The sequence below is a fragment of the Leishmania infantum genome, chromosome 34, assembly GCF_000002875.2.
Source record: "Leishmania infantum JPCM5 genome chromosome 34".
Lineage (NCBI taxonomy): Eukaryota > Euglenozoa > Kinetoplastea > Trypanosomatida > Trypanosomatidae > Leishmania > Leishmania infantum.
In genome coordinates this window covers 48,762-68,932 of record NC_009418.2, presented here as the reverse complement: position 1 = coordinate 68,932, position 20,171 = coordinate 48,762, and the positions used below count along the sequence as shown (strand labels likewise).

Genomic DNA, 20,171 nt, shown 5'->3' with positions numbered 1-20,171 from the left:
TGTGTGTGTTCGTGTGCAGAAAGAGATATATAAAACGTCTGAGAGTGTGTGTGGGGGGAGGCTTAGATGCTTGATTGAGCAGTGCTGCTGGGAGTGGTGGAGGGGATAGGCGGTGAAGGCGAGGGAGTGGGGTAGGGCACAGATTGAAAGGCGGTGATAATATGTTGCTGAAAGGGGCGTAGATGGGGAAGGGATGGCACGGGCGGTGGCGCGCACGAAGACAGGGAAGGTCGGAGCGTGAGGAGTGGTGCAATCAACCGAGGCATGGGCAATGGTACAAGTAGAGGCAGAGGCGAGCAACGAAGGCAAAGACGCGCGGCACGATGACACGCATGCCAACTGAAGTGTTCTCGTTGCACCACAAACCACGCTAATATATTCTTTTCCTTCTCTGGTCCTTTGCGCATGTGTGTCAGGGTGGCAGAGGCTTAGAGCCGGCACACAAGGAAATGCGGACGGTGTGGTGGAGACGGCGGAGAGGAGCGAAGAGGTGGCGGCGTGGACTCCTGCTGCGGTGTTCAACCCCCCTCCTCCTATCCATCCGCACATCCGCCTTCCGCAGCACCGCCGTTGCAGACTGCCCGCACACATGGGCACGAGCAAGCAAGACAAAACATTGCCTGAACTCTGTGAAGACGACGCGCACAATTGGCATTAAGGAAGTGACCGAAGAGGCTATCAACCCCCTCCGCGCACGCACACACACAAACAGGCACACTGGCATGCACGGGATCCATCCAACGCGCTCGTGCGTCACTCATCCGTAACTCTCCCTTTCACTTATCGTAGTCCTTCAGATCCCACTTGGAGAGTTCGTTGAGCAGCTCCAGCTTGGCAGCACTCGATTTCACCAGCTTCTCATCGATATACCACTCCTGCTGCTCCAGTGGACTCAGGGCCAGCTTGCGCAGCTTCGAGCGGCGCCGCGTGCGCAGCTCCTGCGCAAAGACGGTGTGGAAGTTCGCAGACGCCAGATGCGAAGCTTCTTTCACACCATCGGTTGCTGGATTGTGCTCCCCCGCTGCGGCGGCTCTTGGGGTCGCGCCGACCGGCACGCCATAGCCGGCGGTCACTGCTGAGTTGGCTGAGACGGGGTAGCCCACCGCCAAGAAGTTGCGCGCGGCACTCGGAGACTCGTAGAAGTCCTCCTCGAGATACGAGTAGGTGGGCACCAGGGCGGTCCAGTGGTGGCTTGTGTGTGGAACCGTACCGCGAGGGTAGTACTCGTTGTACTCGAAAGAGTCCTCCCACTGTACCGTGCCGGCGGCCGCCGCCCTGTCCTGCCCCAAGCCCTCCGTATGCGGAGCGGCGCACCGACGGGCCATTGTCCGGCTCTTGCGCAGCACTAGCACATCATGCCACATCTCCTCCCGGGAGATGCGCTGCAACTCCGCAGCCCACTGTGCAGACGCGCCACTCGAGGCTCTCTCGAATCGGCGTTGCGCATTACGAAAGGCCCCTAAGAGCATGCCATCCACCCCGTTCGACGACTGCGCTGCGTTGCTCGCCGACGGGGGAGCGTGCGCGCCACAGCGTCGGCGGAGGATCAGATCGTAGTAGCCGTCCAGCTGCGGCACCGCCCAGTCCGCCAACGAAGGTGCCCCAAGCATCTCGCCGCGCAGCAGGAGGTCGGTGTCATAGGTTCGAGGTAGTACTAGCACTACGTACCCTTCATCGGCTAGGAGGGCGCCGCTACGCAGTGCCTCGTCACCAGACGGGGACGCAGCCGCGCTGCGCTCCGTCACATCCGCACGAAGCGCATCAAGCGCCCGCTCCAGGCCGGAGCGCGTGGCGAGAGGGTTGTGCCGTGCGAGTGCTGGCGCCGCAGTGCAAGGGAGATACGGAAGGAGAAGAGTTGCGTCCAGCCCCTCGGCTTCCACACTGTGATTCAGCTTGTGCCACCACATCGTTCTGCGCAGGTTGAACTGCTCCGTCGTTGCGACCGGCCAGATGGATACTGCGCTAGGAGGGTGGATGTACAGCACATCAAATGGACCAGCGGAAGCGTCCGCGTCGGCGCTCTCGGCGCCCGAGATGGATCTCTCCTCGCTGGGCCAGGTCAATCCGCTGTAGCCTCGTCCCTCTTCCCTGGCCCGCCGGCGCCGGCGCTCAGCCGCGGACGCGCTCGTCGACTGCACTCCAGCTCCAACGTCAGCACCGGCACCACCTCTCTTTGGCGCGGACGGGCTGCGGCGGCTGGCGCGCGCCGCCGTTGGCCGAGGCAACCCTTCACAGCGGCGGGTGTACAGCACAGCATTCCGGCTTCTGCCTCCGCCCTCACGCACGCACTCATGATACGTAGACTCTGCGTTGGCGAGTGCGGTGGGGTCGGCATCGGCTGCCACCACGACGCCGGCCCCAGCGCGAATGAGCAAGTCCGACACGTAGCCGCTCTGGCAGCACACATCCAAGGCCTTGAAAGAAGACGAAGATGGTTGAAATGGTTCCAGTGCGCGGTGGCGCTCCCACAGCTCTGCCGCGGTTGGCGACGCCTCGACACTGCTTCCCTTCCGCGCCAACATCCATTGCAGAACATGCACGTAAGGCATTTGCTCGGCCGCGCCGGCGGGGCAGTGCATACCATGCCACGGGTGGAGGAAGTAACGTCGGCGGTAGTAGGCAGCGGCAGCGACGGCCCCTCCACGTGACGCCCAGTCTCCACTGGGGCGGGACGCACCCCAGCGGACCCCGAGACGATAGCGATCGTAAGAGTGCAGAAGGTCCGCAAACTGCGTAAAGGAGAGGATGTCGGGAGGAGAAACAGGCAAAGCATCTTCGCTTACAGCGGCCTCGCGCGCAGCAGGGGCAGGCACCGTGCGGGGAACACTGGTCCAGACCCACTCCTCCCACTGCGCAATAGCCTTTTCCTCGAGCCCAGCGCTGCCATGATCACGCTGGACCTCTTCCGCGTGTGCGGTTTCCACCAGCAGCTGGCCCAGATCGGCAGCAACCACCGGCAGTTGCACCAGCCGCTCGACTAACCCCCACCACTCTTCCGTCAGCGACACCAACGCTTCCAGAGAGGATGGCATCTGCTCGCTCACGAGCTGCGCCAGGAGGCAGCTGGCGTGCATGTGAGCAGATGCGACGCTTGGGTGCAGAGTTGGCCCGTCCACGGCTGAGACGGACAGAGGCGAAGAGGAGGAGGTGGAGGCGCAGCAGCGACGAGGCATCACATATGCGCTCATGACTGGCAACTGCGTGAGTCGGGTGCACCTTCGCGCAGCATGCAGCGCTATCGCAGACCTCATTCCCACTGTCCAGCCTTACCTATCAGATAGGGTACACGTGCGCAAGTCTGTGCGTATGCGGCAGTGAGCGCTGACAGCTGCGAGCGCTACCGCGGCAGAGCTCTCTCTCTCTCCCTCCTTCCTCCGCTTGCTGCTGCTGGTGCGTAGCTACTGCCGTCTCTATCTCTCCAGCGAAACAACTGCAAAGCCAGCGCCAGTAGAGAACACACTGACGCTCGCTCGCACAAGCGTCAGCAGTGTGTGTGTGTGTGTGTGTCTGTGTAAATTGTCCTGGGATTGTGCTCGACAGTGCCGATGTCCGTCAGTGCGGCCGAATAAATGACGTGCCAAGCGAGAGAGAGGGGAAGGTGGTGAGAGAGTGTGTGCCGTGATGAACAAATGAGCTGCGCAGTGCAACACGAGGCCGTGGGAGTGGAGGGGGGAGGCCAAAGGGAGGGGAAGCGAGGGGGTCCACAGGTGATGCACGGGCCACCGTATCGAGTCCGTGTGTACGTCACCCATCCCGCACCTCGGTGTTGTACCGATTCTTTTCGTTTCTGTGGGGGGTGGGTGGGAGATGAATAGGAGAAGGAGAGGTGGGGTGGGCGCCTTTGGGGGAACAACCTCCCACAAACACACGCATCCAGCAGATGACCACCCCACGCAGCGCCGCCTCCCTCTGCATCATCTCCTACCCACCCCCTCCGCTCCCTGGCCCTTGAACTGATCAGGCCTTCACAAAGGTGCCACCTCCACACATGCGCCCGTGTACACCGTCGCAGTAAGGAGAGCGATGCGAGGGCGCTGAGAGTAAGGGATAGAGGGAGGTGAGGGCACCTGCAAGCAGGCGCCGTGCTTACGAAGCCCGTTCCGAGGAACACCGGGCTCACGATGGCATCAGTACTTTGTTGCGCGACCGACGCAAAGACGCGAAGAGAGAGCGGAACGCAGCAAACGGGGGGAGAGCAAGACAAGGCGAGACTCAAGCATGCAAAATTGAAGAAATGAGAAGAGAAGACGTGCAGCGGGAGCGCATGCCGATAGCGAGAGGAGGAGAGAGCAACGCAACGCAACACAATACAATACACACGCACAAACTCGAAAAGGAAACGTTTAAAATCCCAAAAAAAACTCAGACATCAAGTCGTCTCTATCAGCACCTCGCCCCCCATCACCCCCGCCCCCTTCGCGAGCACATGACACACGCACACTGGCAGACAGACAGGAATGAAGAGGAAGGGAGGGGGTGAAGCTCGCACATGTGCGCGCGGGGTGCAGGGGAGACGAAGGAGGAGGATCTGGAGAGAGGCGGCATATTAGCGAGCGAAAGTCGAGACGCTAATGGGAGAGCACAGAGTTGTGACATGTGGCGGCGCAGAGAGAGAGGGGACAAGGCAGGGGTCCGTAGAAGCGTGCGAGCAAAGTCGGGGGGGGGGGAAGAAAAAAAAGGAAGAAAAGAGAAAGGCACAGGGCCGCATCTGTGAGAGGTGGATACGTTCGACTTGTGAGCTGCGTCTAATGGCAGAGGGTGGCGTGAGACAAGAGAAAAAAGCGGTCGCACGGCATCAGCTCAAGCGCAAACGCCCCAAAACGCCCACGTGAAACGAGACCTTTCCGACATACGGAAGCAAAGGTTGCCGCGTCGGTTTCGGAAGACATCGGAGCGCACGTCTTCGCTGTTGCTCCCCCCCCGCCGCGTTACCCGCTCCCTCTCTTTTGCGAGCGAGATCCGCAGGTCGCACCTCTCCATCTGGCACGCGTCGTTTCTTTTTTTTTTAATTTTATGTTTGGATTTAAGCCCCTCGTGATCCACACGAGCGGAACGTGTGGGGTTACCGTGTGATCTCCCATACGGAAAACGATCCACCCACAGACAAACGCGAAAGGGAGCCATACACAGCGGGCGCGCACACGCGCTGCCACGTAAAGCGCACAACGCAACAAAAAAAGAGGGACACACACGCACACAGAGGGCGAGCAGACGTGCGCCGGTGATGAGGAAAGACCCACACGCAAGGAGGCGACAATAAGCAACGAAGTAAACAGAAGCGATACAGGCACACACACACACGCACACGCACAAAGCAAAACAAAAAAGCACCACAGGAGAAATTAAGCAAAAAGAGCGACAGCAGAGGCGCGCGTGGCCGCATCTCAATACCTGGAGCGCGCACCGTGACGCGTGTGCACCTCTGAAGAACCTCAGCTGACGCTTCGTTTCTTCAATTTCATGCGTGTGCCACTGCGTTGGTAAGCTGTGTGAGTCTGTGTGGACTCTTGTGCTCGCCTGAGAAGGGGGAGGGGGGCTGCCGTTGTAACAGGGTGCGACTCCCTCACCTCCAATCTCTCTCTACCACCTGCTTACATACATAAGCACCGCGTTGATTGAGCGCGTTAGAAAACAAAACAAAAACGCAAAATAAACTCGAGAGAAACGAAAAGCCGCGCAGCGGAAAAACGCGGACCAAATCGGAGGAGCTGACGAAGTGAAAGCACGCATAGTAGAGGTGAAAAGGCCCATACAGCACGCAGCACACATTTTCGGGGAGAAGCGGCACACACGTACATGAGTAGATATCCCAGGAGGGGCGGCCAAGCGAAGAGAAGAACAACGAAAACAAACACAAAAAGAGGCGACATACACAGGGCGACTCAACGGCGATGAGTGAAAAAACGCGACCAGCCGAGGAGACACGAGGTTATCCACGACGATGTACACCACCAGCACTATCATCCGCCAGCGAACCTCCCCATCGTCCGAGACCCAAAAAGTCACGCGAAGGCCGAAAAGGAACACACAGAGCTGCTTGTTCGTTGACGCAGACACACGCAAAGTAAACCGAGGCACCCCTGCAATCCTTGCTTATATGCCGCGCACGCACACGCAGACACGCGGACAGACAAACCATGAAAACAAAGGAAAGCGCAACGCTTCAGAGAAAAACAAAGCAAGAAAGAGCGAAGGAGAGTGAGAAAAAGCGGTGTTGCGAATCCGCGACTGCTGCTGCTGCGTCAAGCAGAGGCATTTCTTTTGCGTTGTGGTTTTCTCCGTTGATGTCTCCCCCTTTTTTCCGAAGGGGCGAGGGGGTGTCGCTGCACGCCACATGTGCGCAACACACGCCTGCACTCCTCTGCCTCTTAACAGAAAGAGGAGGTGCTGGCGACGACCAAGTAGAGAAGCTCTGCGGCAGTGACGGCTCCGTGTACATCTCGACTCATGTGCAACACAAGAAGCGAGAACAGCGAAAAAACGGGAAGAGAAAGCCGTGTGAGGTCATCGGTTCTCGTCAAGCCAAGATAAACAGTAGCCGAGAAACACAACAAAGGGATGATGCTGAAGAGCAAACAAACGCCTTCGAGAGGAGCGCGGCCACACCGCAACCAGCAAGAAAAACGTGTTGGGGAGGAGAGGAAAGGAGAGGGAGGGAGGGGGGCGACATCTATGTCGCTCGGCACCGTCTGCCCGTCACGTCCTTGCTCCCATACCCCCATACACCCACTTCTCATCTGCGCATACACCGGGAGAGAGAGGCGCACCTGACGGAGGAAGTGGATGCAGAGGGAAGGAGAGAGCTATTCAACAGGAGCGACAGGTCGCGTTTCCAGCACATGCACACACGAAAGGCGCTATATGAAAGGGAGGGAAAAGGGTGGTGGACGCGAAACCACAGACGCCAGAGGAGAGCAAAGAAAACGCTCAGGTGTGCCAACGGGTAAAGCAAACAACGCAAAAGGGAAGAGGCCAAAAAAAAAAAACAGAAAAGAAACTCGCGTAAGGCAGTCAAAGACAGGGAAGAGGGGAGGAGGAGGGGGGGGGGCCAGTGAATAGAGCAGCGCTGCGGGGCACACGTGCTTTCACGCGTAGCCCCTTCGCTTGATTTCAATGCTGTCCTCCTGTTGCAGGGAGAAACGTCGCTGGCGTTGCTGCAGCGTCATCGCCTTGCTTGCCGTACGCTGCGTATCGACGGATCTGTTAACTGAGTTGCGCTGCTGTGCCGCTGAGGGTCGATGCGCTATGGTACTGCGATGCCTCTCCATGAAAAAACAGGAAAGGCGGTTGCTCTGGTTGAGCTCTTCGCTTGGATGGTTGTCTTTCTCATGGGCCTCTGACGCGAAGGCAGTGACGCTGTGGAACGCAGACCCCGTTTCGAACGGCGCTGATGATGTCGTGATGTGAGGCGGCATCTCTGTGACGCTGCTGCCCCACTGCGCTGCAGGCAAAATATCCCTGAAGGCTTCAAAAGGGTCATCCGTGGTGTCAGGAGCAAGGGCGGCGGCAACGCCTTCTTCCGCTTCCGTGTCTTTGGATGAACAGACGCGGGGAAGAGTGGCGCTGGTGGCTCGATGCGCCGCATCCTCTTCGCTCGCCTGGGCCATCGAAAGGTTAGCGTGGAGCCCTGCATCGTACACTGCGAAGAACGACGAGAGCGATGCCTCATTCGAGCTGGGCAGTGGGCAGCGATAGCTGCGCCGCGCGGGTGAGACGAGACGATCATTGAGTGTTTCATGATTACTGTTTACGGACGGCACAGCAGCGGACGGCGGCGACGCAACCGCGGATCCGCGCGATCGCATCTCGGTGCTCGTTCTCACAGGAAGCTGTTCGGACCCGGCTGAAGCTGCTAGACGATGGCGCGAGAGTCGACTTTGCGTCTGCTCAGTCCCCATAATGCAGCCAAACCCCGGTGAGAGAGGTGCACTGGGTGAGATGGATAGCGGTGTCAACGAGTGGAGTATCGGAGACCGCAACAGCGAATACTGCTCCAACGACTCCGACGGCAAGCACGAGGACTGAGTTGGCGTGGCGCCGGCCCCCCTCGCCGCCCCCGTCCGCGGCGCCCTGATGCTTGGCGGTGTCGTAAGAGAAACCTCGAAGACAGGCGAGCCGGTGAATTTCGTCGCAAAAGGCTCCGGCGACTGCACGGGGCAGACCGGCACGAAAGCTTTGGGTGCCGGCAAGAGGCTCACAGAGTGGTTGGGGGAATACATGGCGCCGCAGCTGTGCGGCATGTCTTCGGCGTCGTCGCCTTCAGCCCCAGCGCTGATGAGGGATTGCCCCGGCGTACCCACGAAGGAGGGTGGCGTGCCTTGTGCCGCTGCCGAGACGCTCTGCTGCGACCAGCCAGACGAAAAGAGGAATGGCGATTGCAGACCTGTTTGCGGGGATATAGTGCTAACTTTAGACGTCGTGTCCGCGTCGAATGCGATGCCGTCGCGTAGGGTGCCCGACTGCCAAGCCTTTGAAGTGAGGGGGCAGAAGACTGCTAGAACAGAGCCAGATGGCTGCGGAGAAAAGGGCGGAGATGCGTCACCGCGGCCGCTCATCAGCACGGCGGCACGCGAGAGGCCGCTGCTGCTGCCGCTCGCGACACCATCTTCAACAGCGGAGGCTGGCCTGCCTCTTGGAGCCTCAGAGTCGAATGATGCAAGCGTTCCTATCAACACTGCTCCGTTGCCGGTTACACTGTTGCTGAAAGGAAGCTTGCTGGACGGCACGGTGCTGTTTGTGTGCGACATGGTATGCGTGCATGGCACAGGGCACTTTGGCGACGGCGGGGCGGATGAAAAGGTGGGGCTCTTCGATAAGGATGGCGCTGCCCTGTCGGCTTCCACGTACTGCGCGTGACGTGGCGGGGATGCAGCATGGCGAGGCAGCGAGTCGCAGGAGCTGTACGATCTATTGTGAAGTGTCTTTCGCAGTTCGCCAAAGAACGGCGACGACATGATGACGCACGCCGCGGAAGACGAGTGCGTGTGCTAACGGAAACTGTGCGTATCGGGCCCGATGGTGACGACGACAGATACACAGCGATGGGTAAGGGGGAGGGGAGCAGTGAAACTAGTTTGCCAAAAGAACTCGTGATGATAGCACGTAGATGACGCGTGGGGGGGGGGGCTGCGCACGGAGCACTGGAAAGAAGCACATAGAAAAGTAAGCAAGGACGGAGGGAAAGGGCGAGGGGTTAAGAGAGTCGGCGCGTCCGAGTAACAGGACACCGACCTGCACCTGTGGCGTCGATGGTGCACATTCATCCCCGTCACAGTGCGATGAGCACGGAGAAGCAAATGTGCGCAACGAAGGAGCAGGAAGGCAGGGGAGAAGAGGAGGGAGGCGCCATACCTCGTGGCGTAGAACGCAGTAGACATTCTCCTCTTCTCGCCTCCGCATAGTTCGTTTTTTTTTTTAGCAGACGCGCAGCATCCTGTTGTGCGGCTCCTCGCTGCTCTCGAGAGGCGCGTCGTCTGCGAGACGAGGGGCACACATGCACTTTTCTTTTGGTTGCTGCGGCTCAAGAGCCACGATACCCTTTTCGCTGTACGTCGCCGTTGCACCACAGCCGATTCAAGAGAGAGGGAGGGAGTCGGAGACAGAGGAACGGGGCCGTGCGGGGGAGAAAACACGGCGGCGGCACTGATGTTGCGCTTTCCGATGCCACCGTCTGTGGTGCGCAAATTATTTGTGAATTACAGCCATTACACAACGTCACATGCGAAGTCGAGGCATCGCGACCACGCAGTAGCAGCGGCAGACCGCAGAAGAACGGATGGCAGGAGAGTCACCCCACAAGAGGCAGGTGCCTCGTAGGAAAGGGAGATGCCAGGGACCCTCGGAATGGCGCACACATCGCCCACTGGCCACGAATTCATTGCCTACTTTTTGCGATTCTTACGCTTGCCAGAGGCTTTGCGCTTGCCGTGGCCCTTGCGTGAGTGCTTGCGGATCTTGCGAATCTTCTCCAGCTCCTTCATCATGCGCATCCGCGGTTTCGTCTTTGCGGGGCCCTTCGTCTCTTGCCGCAAGCGGTGAAGTTCCTGCCGGACGACAAGAGGGAGGTCATCGAAGTTGTTGCAAGGCAGCGTCTTCGTGGACGCGGCACCGCCTTTGCGGGTGCTCGCTGCGTCACCGCCTTTGCGGGTGCTCGCTGCGTCACCGCTGGATGTGCTAAAGAGCGGCTTCACGTCGACCGTCACGTACTCGCTGTCCAACTTGCTGGAGGAGGACGGGCCGACAGGGAGGTGCGTGTCCGCAGCGGTGCCTGCCTCTTGGCCCAGCATAGCGCCGGGCATCGCGTGCGCGCTGTGCGGAAGAGTTGCCAGCCGCTTTTCGCGCCGGCGCCTCTGCGATGCCTCCGGATCGTCGATACTTATCCACGGCATGTCGGCGTCTTCCTCCCCGTCCTCCGCGCTCTGGCTACTGTAGCCGTCCTCTCCCTCTCTCTCCTCGTTCTCCTCGTCGTCGGCAAACATGTCGTCCTGTTGCCTTGGCAGGCGGTACGTATAGTCAGGTAAAATTGGCACACGGGCGTAGTTGTTGTACGCCCGTCGCGCCTCCTCGCGCTGCTCTCGCCGGGTCTTGGCACTGTCCTTGCGCTGCTTGCGCTTCGCATCCACGAAAGCCTGCACACGTCGTTCGTTCTTCTTTTTGTGCAGCGTAAGCAGATAGTCCCTGCGCGAGGAATCGTCGAACGTGAGTGCCTTGGGTCGCGCCGTGCACGTCGGGGCATCTCTGACTGTCTTGCCGTTCTTCTTGGCCAGCATGCGCTTGTAGTTCTCTAGGCGGTCTGACTTGAAGCCTTTGCGCATCTTTTTGTTGCCGCCGGCGGCGGTGTCGGCGCCGGTGTCGACGTATTTCACCATGGCCGCTTCTCCGCCGCTGCCGCAACGAGGAGGGGAGGATATCCAAAAACAGCAATGAAGTGTGCGTTCATGCACAAGAGAGAGGGAAGGAATGATATACGTAATTTCTGTGCTCCGTGTGTGTACGCAGGGCGGCACGGGCGCACACGTCGCCGAGCAAGCGGAGAAGAGATGCGGGAGAGCGAGCGAGAAGAGGTTGGGCAATCGTTTCATCGTCGGTAGCAGCCCCGTCACTGCGCCGCCAATCCCCCCACGCCTTCGCACGCCCTACCCGGTTTCCCTGGCGATGGCGAATACTGCGTATGGAATGGAGGGGGGAGGGGTGTAGAGGGAGGGGGAGGAGGCGTCAGCAGCCGGCACGGCAGCACACCTCATCACCACCGCCACAGTGTCACCACGAAGCATGAGCGATGTGCCGCGACGTGCGGCGTGCGCATCGCCCCTGACCCCTCACTTGAAGCTAAAAGGAGGGAGAGTAAGGAGGGGGTGGGGCCCTGGCGTGCGGAAGAGCAAAAACACAACGGCTCACCGTTCCCGGAGAAAAATTCTCTATGCGTAGGATTACGTGGGACCACAGGCTGCGGCATCTGTCACCACCCGGTGGTGCCCCAATACCTTGCGTGAGCTACCCCACACCCTCTCAAAACGTCCGTCAACGCCATTTTCGGTTGTGTTGCACGACTGAGCAACCGTCACGATAGTAGCCGCGGCAACACATCACTGCTTCCCTTCGCCCTTTTCGCCGCACTGCCACTGCCATCAAGAGCCCGCTTATCACGGAGGCCCAGGCTCCGCGGCGTTTGTGAACGGCGTGCCACGTACGGCAGTCCTTCGGTACCCTCCCTGGTCCTGGGTCCTCGGGCACGAGCGCCATTGCAGCGCCTTATGCCATGCAGGCGTCGCACTGTGGGTAGGGCAGCCCCGTAACGCGGAGGTCATATTTGGCGCGGGATCGGCGATGGCTGGGGCTGCTGTGAGGCGTGTGCATGCAGTGCGGCAATCTCAGCTCGCACCCCTCGCAAGATGAAGCGGCATTCCTGAGCCGGCACAACCTCGCTGGCCAGCTTCTTACACGCAGCAGAGAGGAGACGCTGATGAGAATCCCCACGTTGTCTTCGGCTCACTGGAGCTCCGAGTTCGGGGCTCGTGGAAGGCGATGTGGAACTGGGGCTTCCTCAGCGCCTTAAGCTAGCTCCAAGACGAGCGGGCAGTTCTCGCCCCTCGTCTTTCCCTCCTCCCGCCAGGTAGAGCAAACCCTGAAGCGCCTCTCGCAGGCGCCTCCTGTGCTCGCCCCTTTTCAAGCTGCGTAGTGCGCGCCTCGGGGAGATCTACGTTATTTCGCGAGAAGTGTGTATGACGGTTGCGTTGGGGTGCAGTAAGGCGCCCCATTGGAGTCTTCCCGATGGGGGTCCCCCAATGATACCTCTTGTGATGGCGCACAGATAAAAGGCGATGCAGTCCTCACATCAAACGCGGCGACCGACAGAGCGGAGGCGTTTCCTATTCAGGACGACGAGCTCATGCGCAAGTGGAGAACGCATGCATGTTCGCACTACAACGCCATCGTGACCGGTTCAGCATGCGTGTGTGTGAGTGGAATGCCAGCGTGGCATACACGCTGTGGTGTGCCAACTGGCCAGTTTTGCAGATGTCGCCCAATGATGAGCTTTCCCTTTCAGGGGAGGGCGGTGCTCATCTCACTGACCAAATGCGCGAGAGAAGAGGGGGTATAAGAGAGGCGCGATAAGACATCACTATTTCTTGGGTACACCTATACCCGTGGCACAAGTCAATGCGATGGCGTTGTGTGGTGGGGCGGGGTGGGAGGGAGGGGAGCGAACGAAGAAGAAAAGGCAGACAAGCACCTCACCCCCTTCCTCACATTCTCTCCCCCCTCAGTAGTGCACGTCGGAACAAATAGCGCAAAAGCAACGGAAAACATCTGAGGGCGAGGGAGTCAAGCAAAACGGAGCAACGGAGGGCGGCGCCGGTGCGTGTGTGTGGGGCATGCATTTGCAGCTCAACTATCCTGTGAGAGGTGCGGCTTGACGGCAAAGTCGACCCCCTTGCGGAACTCAGCGCTGAGTGCAGGAAGGCACGCGTCCAGCAACTGCTGTTCGTAGGCGTTCAGCTTCGGCATCGGCAGCACACGCTCTACGCCGTTTGTGCCAAGTTCCACTGCACATCCAAAGAAGCGAGAATGTGGCCGCTGCATGTCACTTTCCACAAGAGCGTACTCGATAATGCCCCTATCACCACGAAGAGCCTTGAGCATCGAGATGGACCATTCCGAGGCCGCGTACGCCATGGACAGCGTCGCCGAGCCCGCACCATTCTTGGCCTTCACCACCTCATCACCACCAAACTGGATGCGGTGCGTCAGCTGCCGCACCTGCTCCTCCGACAGCGACGGGAAGCCTGATAGCAACGGCACAATCGTCTCACCGCTGTGGCCGCCAACAACGGGGACGTCAACGTCGTACGGGCTGGCACCGAGCGCCTCTCCAACGAAGGTGCGGGCACGGACAACGTCGAGTGTGGTGACGCCAAAGAGGCGCGCAGGGTCGTACACGCCGACCTTCTTCAGCGCCTCAGCAGCCACTGGCACAGTGCTGTTGACGGGGTTCGTGATAATACCAACAATTGCCTTCGGCGCGTGCGTGCCAACGGCGATGGCGAGATCGCGCACGATGCTGGCGTTCGTGTGGAAGAGGTCGTCGCGCGTCATCCCCGGTTTGCGGGGGATGCCAGCCACCACCAGCGCCAAGTCCGCTCCCTTCACGGCTTTCTCCAGCTCACCTGAGGAAAACCCGGTCACCTCTGCCGGTGACGGAATGTGGGAGAGGTCCGCAGCCACGCCTGGTCCGCCGCGAATGTCGTAGAGCGAAAGACTCGTCACTAGAGGGCTGCACTTTAGGAGGAGCGACAAGGGCTGGCCGATGCCGCCAGCCGCTCCCAGGACGGCAACGCGGAACAGCCGAGCCGCAGAGGAGCGCATGACTCTCGATGACGAAATGGTACTTGGCGGCACTTGCGCGGTAGTGCCTGCGTCTTTGTGGAAGATGGGTAGCGGCCCCGAACGCAGTTGCGTATGCACGCCGCCCTTCGCGTAGAGAGCCTGTAGCCCACCTCCTCTCTCGTAAGGGCACCTCTGGAGACACCGGAGTGAGTGTGCGGGCGCTTGCACGTCGTGAGACTGGGAAATCGAGGCAGAGGAAAGGCGGGGCGTGTGTGTGTGGGTGCGGGAGGGGGGGGGGGTCGGTTGCGTTACGCCAGAGACCGCTTGAAGATGAGAAACACGTTCTCGACGGTCAGCGATACGAGCACTGCTCCCTCCGTGTCTTTGTGTCGTTGACTGTACGCGCGTGAAGATCCTGTCGCGGGGAGATGGCCCCACACCAAAGGAGAGAAGCAGAAGGGCATGTGCAGAAGAGAAAGTCTAAAAGAGCAAGACAGCAAACACAACAGAGAAAACTTGGCTGCCCCACGAAACGGCTCACAATGCACCGGGGGACTTCAGAGCCTCGCCGCCCCAGCAGGAGTAGCAAGGAAAGGAACGACGAGCAACATATGCGTCGGCACGGATGAACTCTCCCAAGGTCTTGCCTTTGTGCGCACCATGGCGTACCCGCGATTTTCCTTCGTTGCCCTCCACGCTTACCGTTGCGATGGACTGACACGAGTGCCCAGCTCGCCCTATTTCTACGCCGCTTTAGTGTTGGCTGCTCTCGGCGTGATGGCCCACATGTACTTCTCTTTGCCGGCTTATTCATGCTTTCGCCACCCGTGCTTAATGGTGTTGCAGAGCTCGGCTCGCTTGGAAGAGCGCGCGCGCCCGTGTGTGGCATGACTTCTGCGCCTTCGCGGTTTCAAATATCGTGTCGCCCTCGGTGGGGGCTGAGCACGTTGAGCCTCGAGGGAGCGATGAAGGGAAGGCGAAAACGCGGAACAAAAGGGGCGAGAGAGAGAGTGATGTCAAAACAGAAGCTTGATACACGGCAGCACATGCTCCCCACTCGGCCTAACGGGCATCGGCCCTGTTTCCGTGGAAGGGCATACCAATCCCGTATCCCTCCGCTCGCGCTCTCGATACCTCTAGCGATGCCAATGCCATCCATGAGAACTCTGTTGTTGTCAAGGCAGCATCGGGGGAGGCTGCCCGCAAATAGCTGGACTTACATATACCCCCTTTCCCGTCGCACAAGGGATCCCTGTGGTGGTGGGTAAGCAAGAGGGGGGGGGGGCAAACGGGTAAAATGACTCGATTCCTCGAAGTCTCAGACGGCAGGAACATAATGGCTGTAAAGAGAAGATAAATGGCAGGTGAAGCATATCATCAGAATGGCGGAGAGCACGTTGACGCACTCCTCATTACCACGTCGTTTTGCGGACATCCCTCCCCCTCCTCCGTTCTTGCCTCAGGCACTCGAAGCGCCACACAAAAAAAAACACGTAAGCGCACCCATGCGGGGGAGTGTATCTGTGTGTGTATCTGTGTGCGTGCGTGTGTGAGTGTGTGTGCTCATATGCAAAGGTACGAGCGACGTGGATGCCCGCAGAGAGAGAGAGGCGAGGACATCATCACCAACAGCGAATTCGTGCATGCGCGCGCAGAGAAAGGTAGCGAGGGAGAGGCGTGCTGGAAACTGCGGGTTGAGGAAAACGAGGAGGGGGTGGGGAAGGACGTCAAGGGCACACGCGCGCACACGAAATGGAGAGAAGGCAAAAGCCTATCCTTCAAGCGGGGACGAAGTGATTCGCTGAGTACAGTCCCAGCGAGGGCGGCGCACACAAATACGCATACACACATGGACGCCCACGGGAGCAAAGAGAACAAGCGCAAAAAGGCCGGCTGGCTGTGTGTAAGCAGGCAGGGAGGGGGAGGGGCACCGAGGGAGGTGCGACCGATTCCGACACCGAGCGTCCGAGTACGTCAGTCGCAGTCGTCCTACACTTCTCTAGAGCTGTCGCACACCCATTGGCGACAGATCCACACACGGACACATCCGTTCCTTCTGCATTGTCTTTTTTGCTATTGGCGCGGTCCTGAGCATGCACTGGTGTTCTTGTGCGTTTTGAGAGAGGTTGGGAGGGGGAAGGGAGCAGCAAAGAGGAGCGAGGGTCATGCGGCACGTGCTCATGCTCTATCACGCACCTCACGTGGCACCTCCAACTCTTCTAAGGCGAGGCGGTCGAGGGTGTCGACGTGGCCGCGTTTTCCGCCACGAATACTAATCCTTTGCGGATGTTTTTCTCCAGGTCCGGGAGGCAGCGGTCCAGCTGCTGCTCCTCATACTCGTTCAGCGAAGGCAGTGGCAGCACCCGCTCGATTCCCTCCTTGCCCACCTCCACGGTGCTGCCGAAGAAGCGGCACTTGTCAGCGAACAGCGGGCTTTCGACAAAAGAGCAGTGCAATAAAGTCTTTTCGCCGTCCATCGCACGCAGCACCCCGTCCGCCCACTCGGCAGCCGCAAACGCCATCGACAGCGACGAAGACCCACGGCCCTCCTTCGCCTTCACCACCTCGTCGCCACCCACGCGTACGCGATGCGTCAGGTACTCCACCTGCTCTTGCCTCAACTCCACTCCAGAGTGCGAGAAAAGAGGAACTATGGTTTGCCCGCTATGCCCGCCAATGACGGGCACGTCCAGCATCTCCGGGTCCTGACCAGTAAAATCGCCCAGCATCTTGCGGGCCCGCATCATGTTCAGAGAAATGATGCCAAAGAGCTTGCGAGGGTCATACACTCCAGCCCGCTGCAGCGTCTCTGCGGCGACAGGCACCATGCTATTCAGTGGATTGCTAATAATGGCTAAAACGGATTTGGGGGCGTACCTCGCCACCGCCGCGCTCAGCTCGTTCACAGTAAGAGCATTTGTATTGAAGAGGTCATCGTGGGTCATGCCGGGTCGGCGGGGCATGCCAGCCGACATCAGAACGAGATCCGCTCCATCTAGAGCCTTGTGAATCCACTTTGTCGGGTACCCCGTTACCTTGACCTTGCGTGGAAAATGGGAGAGGTCGACGGCGACGCCGCGCGGCTGCACAATGTCGTAGAGTGCCAGCTCACTGACTCGCTTGTTCTGTACGAGCGCCAGAGCGAGCGGCTGGCCGATGGCCCCGCTGGCGCCCAAGACGGTGACTTTGAAGCGACTTAAGGTCGATGGTTTCATTGGCTGTGGCGACGTGCTGCGATGGGCAAGTGGAGAAGGCTAAGGAAGGGAAAAGAGGGGAAGATGAAGCGCACGCGTTGTCGCCGGCGACAAAGGACGGCAGCGTCGCGGGCCGACAACAGAAAAAGAGCAGAAGAGAGACAGTGAGGCAGCAGGCAAACCTGTCCGATGGTCGGCGGCGGTGGAAGCGCGGACGCTGTCCCCACGTAAAGTCCCGCACGACCTCGTCGCGAAACCCTCGTCGTGAGATCTTCGAATGGGCTTTGCACCCAAGCCACACGGCTCACGCGTCATCGCGCAAGGCACGAGGTGCCAGCGAATCCACGACGAAGCAAGCAAATGTGCGCGCATGCCGCGCTGGGGACCACGACCGGGCAGGCCACCATCACGGCTAGCTCTGCCCGCACACATGTAGAAGAGCGCGGGCGTAGAGCAGAAGGAGGGGGGAGGGGGACATGCAGACGGTTCTTTTATACATGTATAAATTATGTGTGCCATTGCGAATCATCATGACCTTCCAGTTTGCGTTTTCTCCGCCTTCTACTACGCGATTGGCACTCCAAAGAACGAGACAAACCCACGCACGCACACCCGGTGTTGAGTCACAAGAAGGTGCTGACGCGCCCGATATAGTCGAAAAACAAAGGAATGAGGGCAGGAAAGCGCTCAAGTACACAGCGCGCAATGCCATACCTTTTCGCTACTACTTTTCTAACGCACTTGCTCGGTGCCGTTTAGTCAAGAGCACCGGTGGCGACGCGTCCATATAAACGGCTGGTTCAAGGGGTACTGTGGACTGGGGTCAGAAGCTGCGCGGTGGTGGAGGTCATCTGCGAGGACAGGAGGCGTTCAGCATGCCAGACGCGAGGCTGATAAATACAAAGCAAAGAGCGCTTGTGTAAAAATATGCAAGAAAATGATAGGAAAGAGTTATCGAGATGCGCTGACGGATGGCTTGCAGAAAGCGAGACAGACCGATAGTGAGAACAGGAAGAGGTGGCGGCTGAGAAGACGACAAGGGGGAAGGACGGCCACGCAGCAAGTAGAAGAGCACATGACGCAGTCTGTGTGTCTTCTGTCGCACAGGTCATTGTCGATCCCCTTTTACTTCTCTTCGCGCTTCTTTCTCTTTATACAGCCTCAACGCGGGAAAAAAAAAGAAAAACAGACGTGTACGCGAACCTAAGCAAGCACAAGCACGCGCAAGCGAAAGCAGGAGTGTCTTACAACGGATCGGTCAGGCACAAAAATGGGAAACGAAGACACCAGCGGGGGTAAGTCAGTGCGGGAATAGGTGCTAGAGATACAGGAGATGGAGGGGCAAGCCCTCCTCACACACACACACACACACAAGAAGGAAGCGTGACAGGAAGAAAACAATAGGGAGAAGGTGTAAACCGCTGTGCATCATTGTCACGGCACGTACAGCTGCTCTCGTGCAGAGGCACACTGTGCCTAAGTGAGGGCCGGGATACAGTACACGACTGCGCTGGATCTGTGCGCCATGGCCTGCACAAGCACCGAGGTGACAACCATTGCGAAGTGCTCGGCGCCAGACCCTCACGCGCTCCCCCTCATCATTGGCGTCGCTCTCTGTCCACATGCGGCAAGCCGTGATGAGGAACAGCACTTGATGAAGCACCGCACATTTCTGAGGCACGCGTGCGTGTCTGTTTTCACCGGTGCAGACGCCGAAAGAGAGAGAGTGAGAGAGAGAGGCGAGGGCGAGGGCGAGGGCGAGGGGGGGGCGCTGGCACTTGCACATTCTTATATGTGTGTATTGATCACCTCCCCGACTCCTACCCTCCCGTAAACACGCACGCGCGCACCTTGCGCACAAACGCGTCGGCCGCAGGCAAACGAGTGCATGTGAACACACGCACAGCGCTCACATTGGGCACAGCACAACTCCCTTGTGTGCCAGGGGAGGGGGAAGACGATTACATGTCGAAGTGCACAGCTCTGCGCATCGCAGCACGGGTGCGTCTCCGACTTCCGCTGAAAAAGTTTGCTGATTCTTCTTGCCTTTCTCCTTCTTGCGCGGAGTCACTGGTTCGTATTGCTTCGGCTTTCAGTGCCCCTGCGTGGCGCTTCTCTAACCTCTTGTCTCCCACGCAGCTGATCGACCATATTCCCGTTTTATCGCCCACTCTCGCACTCTCCCTCTGCACCCCCGCGCTGTGGCCGCCTTGTTCAGAGGTGACATACAAGATGATGTGGCGGCAGCGAAGGCGTGTGGAGGATAGAAGAGAAATGGGAGGGACAATGAGACGGTTCAGGGACTCGCCTATAGCCATTCTATGGAGGGATGATCAAAATAAAGGGAGAGAGAGGGGGGACATCATGCCCGCATCACAAGCGCTCCCGCATAAAACATGCTGAAGCACAGGCGCTTACACCGATGGACGGAGGCAGCGGAAAGCATCTGTGTGCTTCCGAAGGACAGCATCTTCTTAGCGCTCTCTTGGGTGGCTATGCACAGCGTTCGTGAGGTGTGGAGCAAGCATCCATCCTCATCCGTTTTCCGCCGCCGGCCTTCACACGTCTACACCGACTCCCTCGCATCAGCGTCGTGGCGACATTTGTGCGCGAGTCTTTCCAAAGCGTTGCGCGTGTGTGTGTGTGTGGCGGCCGCTTCGCGTCGCACTCCGGCTCTCCTCCAACGGATGAGCGAACGGCAAATCAACAACAAATCGAAAACGCTTGGCGAAGAGACGACCAGTGTCCGCACGCAGGCACGCGCACGGGCGGAGAGAGAGACACCCAAACAGCACATGGGCGCAGGAGCTGCACACCGCACACACACACACATATGTGTGTGTGTACGCCGAGACCAGAAAAGAAGGGGCTACGAAGTGCTCGGGGGAGGAGAGACAGGAGTGAGGGTGGGGGAGCGAGAATGCGGGGCAGGAAGGCGCACATGAGGCTGTTTCCACGGTGCAAATAGTTGCTGGACGTCAGCCAAAGGGGAGTGAGAAAATGAGGGAGAGGGGACGTTGCCGCACAAGGGCGCGAGGGGGTGGGTTAGAGGGCGGTAGAGGAGTGGCAGCGGCATGGCCCGGCGCTGAGCGGGGGAGCAACCAAACGCCAAAAAGGGCCGCATCAACGACGCCGCGTCAGTGTGCCGAT

General features: G+C 59.2%; 5 protein-coding genes across 5 annotated transcripts; all 5 read right to left on the bottom strand.

The window, feature by feature from the left end:
- Positions 1 to 776: 776 nt before the first annotated feature.
- LINJ_34_0200 (conserved hypothetical protein) lies at positions 777 to 3,074 on the bottom strand (the record flags this gene model as incomplete). The annotated part of the gene is made up of 1 exon (XM_001468370.1): positions 777 to 3,074. The coding sequence occupies one exon, from the start codon at positions 3,072 to 3,074 to the stop codon at positions 777 to 779; it is 2,298 nt and encodes a 765-aa protein (XP_001468407.1).
- Positions 3,075 to 7,085: 4,011 nt separating this feature from the next.
- LINJ_34_0190 (hypothetical protein) lies at positions 7,086 to 8,954 on the bottom strand (the record flags this gene model as incomplete). The annotated part of the gene is made up of 1 exon (XM_001468369.1): positions 7,086 to 8,954. The coding sequence occupies one exon, from the start codon at positions 8,952 to 8,954 to the stop codon at positions 7,086 to 7,088; it is 1,869 nt and encodes a 622-aa protein (XP_001468406.1).
- Positions 8,955 to 9,881: 927 nt separating this feature from the next.
- LINJ_34_0180 (conserved hypothetical protein) lies at positions 9,882 to 10,868 on the bottom strand (the record flags this gene model as incomplete). The annotated part of the gene is made up of 1 exon (XM_001468368.1): positions 9,882 to 10,868. The coding sequence occupies one exon, from the start codon at positions 10,866 to 10,868 to the stop codon at positions 9,882 to 9,884; it is 987 nt and encodes a 328-aa protein (XP_001468405.1).
- A 2,020-nt stretch (positions 10,869 to 12,888) lies between these two features.
- Positions 12,889 to 13,866, bottom strand: mMDH (mitochondrial malate dehydrogenase; the record flags this gene model as incomplete). Its single annotated transcript, XM_001468367.1, has 1 exon — positions 12,889 to 13,866. The coding sequence occupies one exon, from the start codon at positions 13,864 to 13,866 to the stop codon at positions 12,889 to 12,891; it is 978 nt and encodes a 325-aa protein (XP_001468404.1).
- A 2,180-nt stretch (positions 13,867 to 16,046) lies between these two features.
- LINJ_34_0160 (putative malate dehydrogenase) lies at positions 16,047 to 17,042 on the bottom strand (the record flags this gene model as incomplete). Its single annotated transcript, XM_001468366.1, has 1 exon — positions 16,047 to 17,042. One exon carries the CDS (start codon positions 17,040 to 17,042, stop codon positions 16,047 to 16,049), a length of 996 nt encoding a protein of 331 aa, XP_001468403.1.
- Positions 17,043 to 20,171: the final 3,129 nt, after the last annotated feature.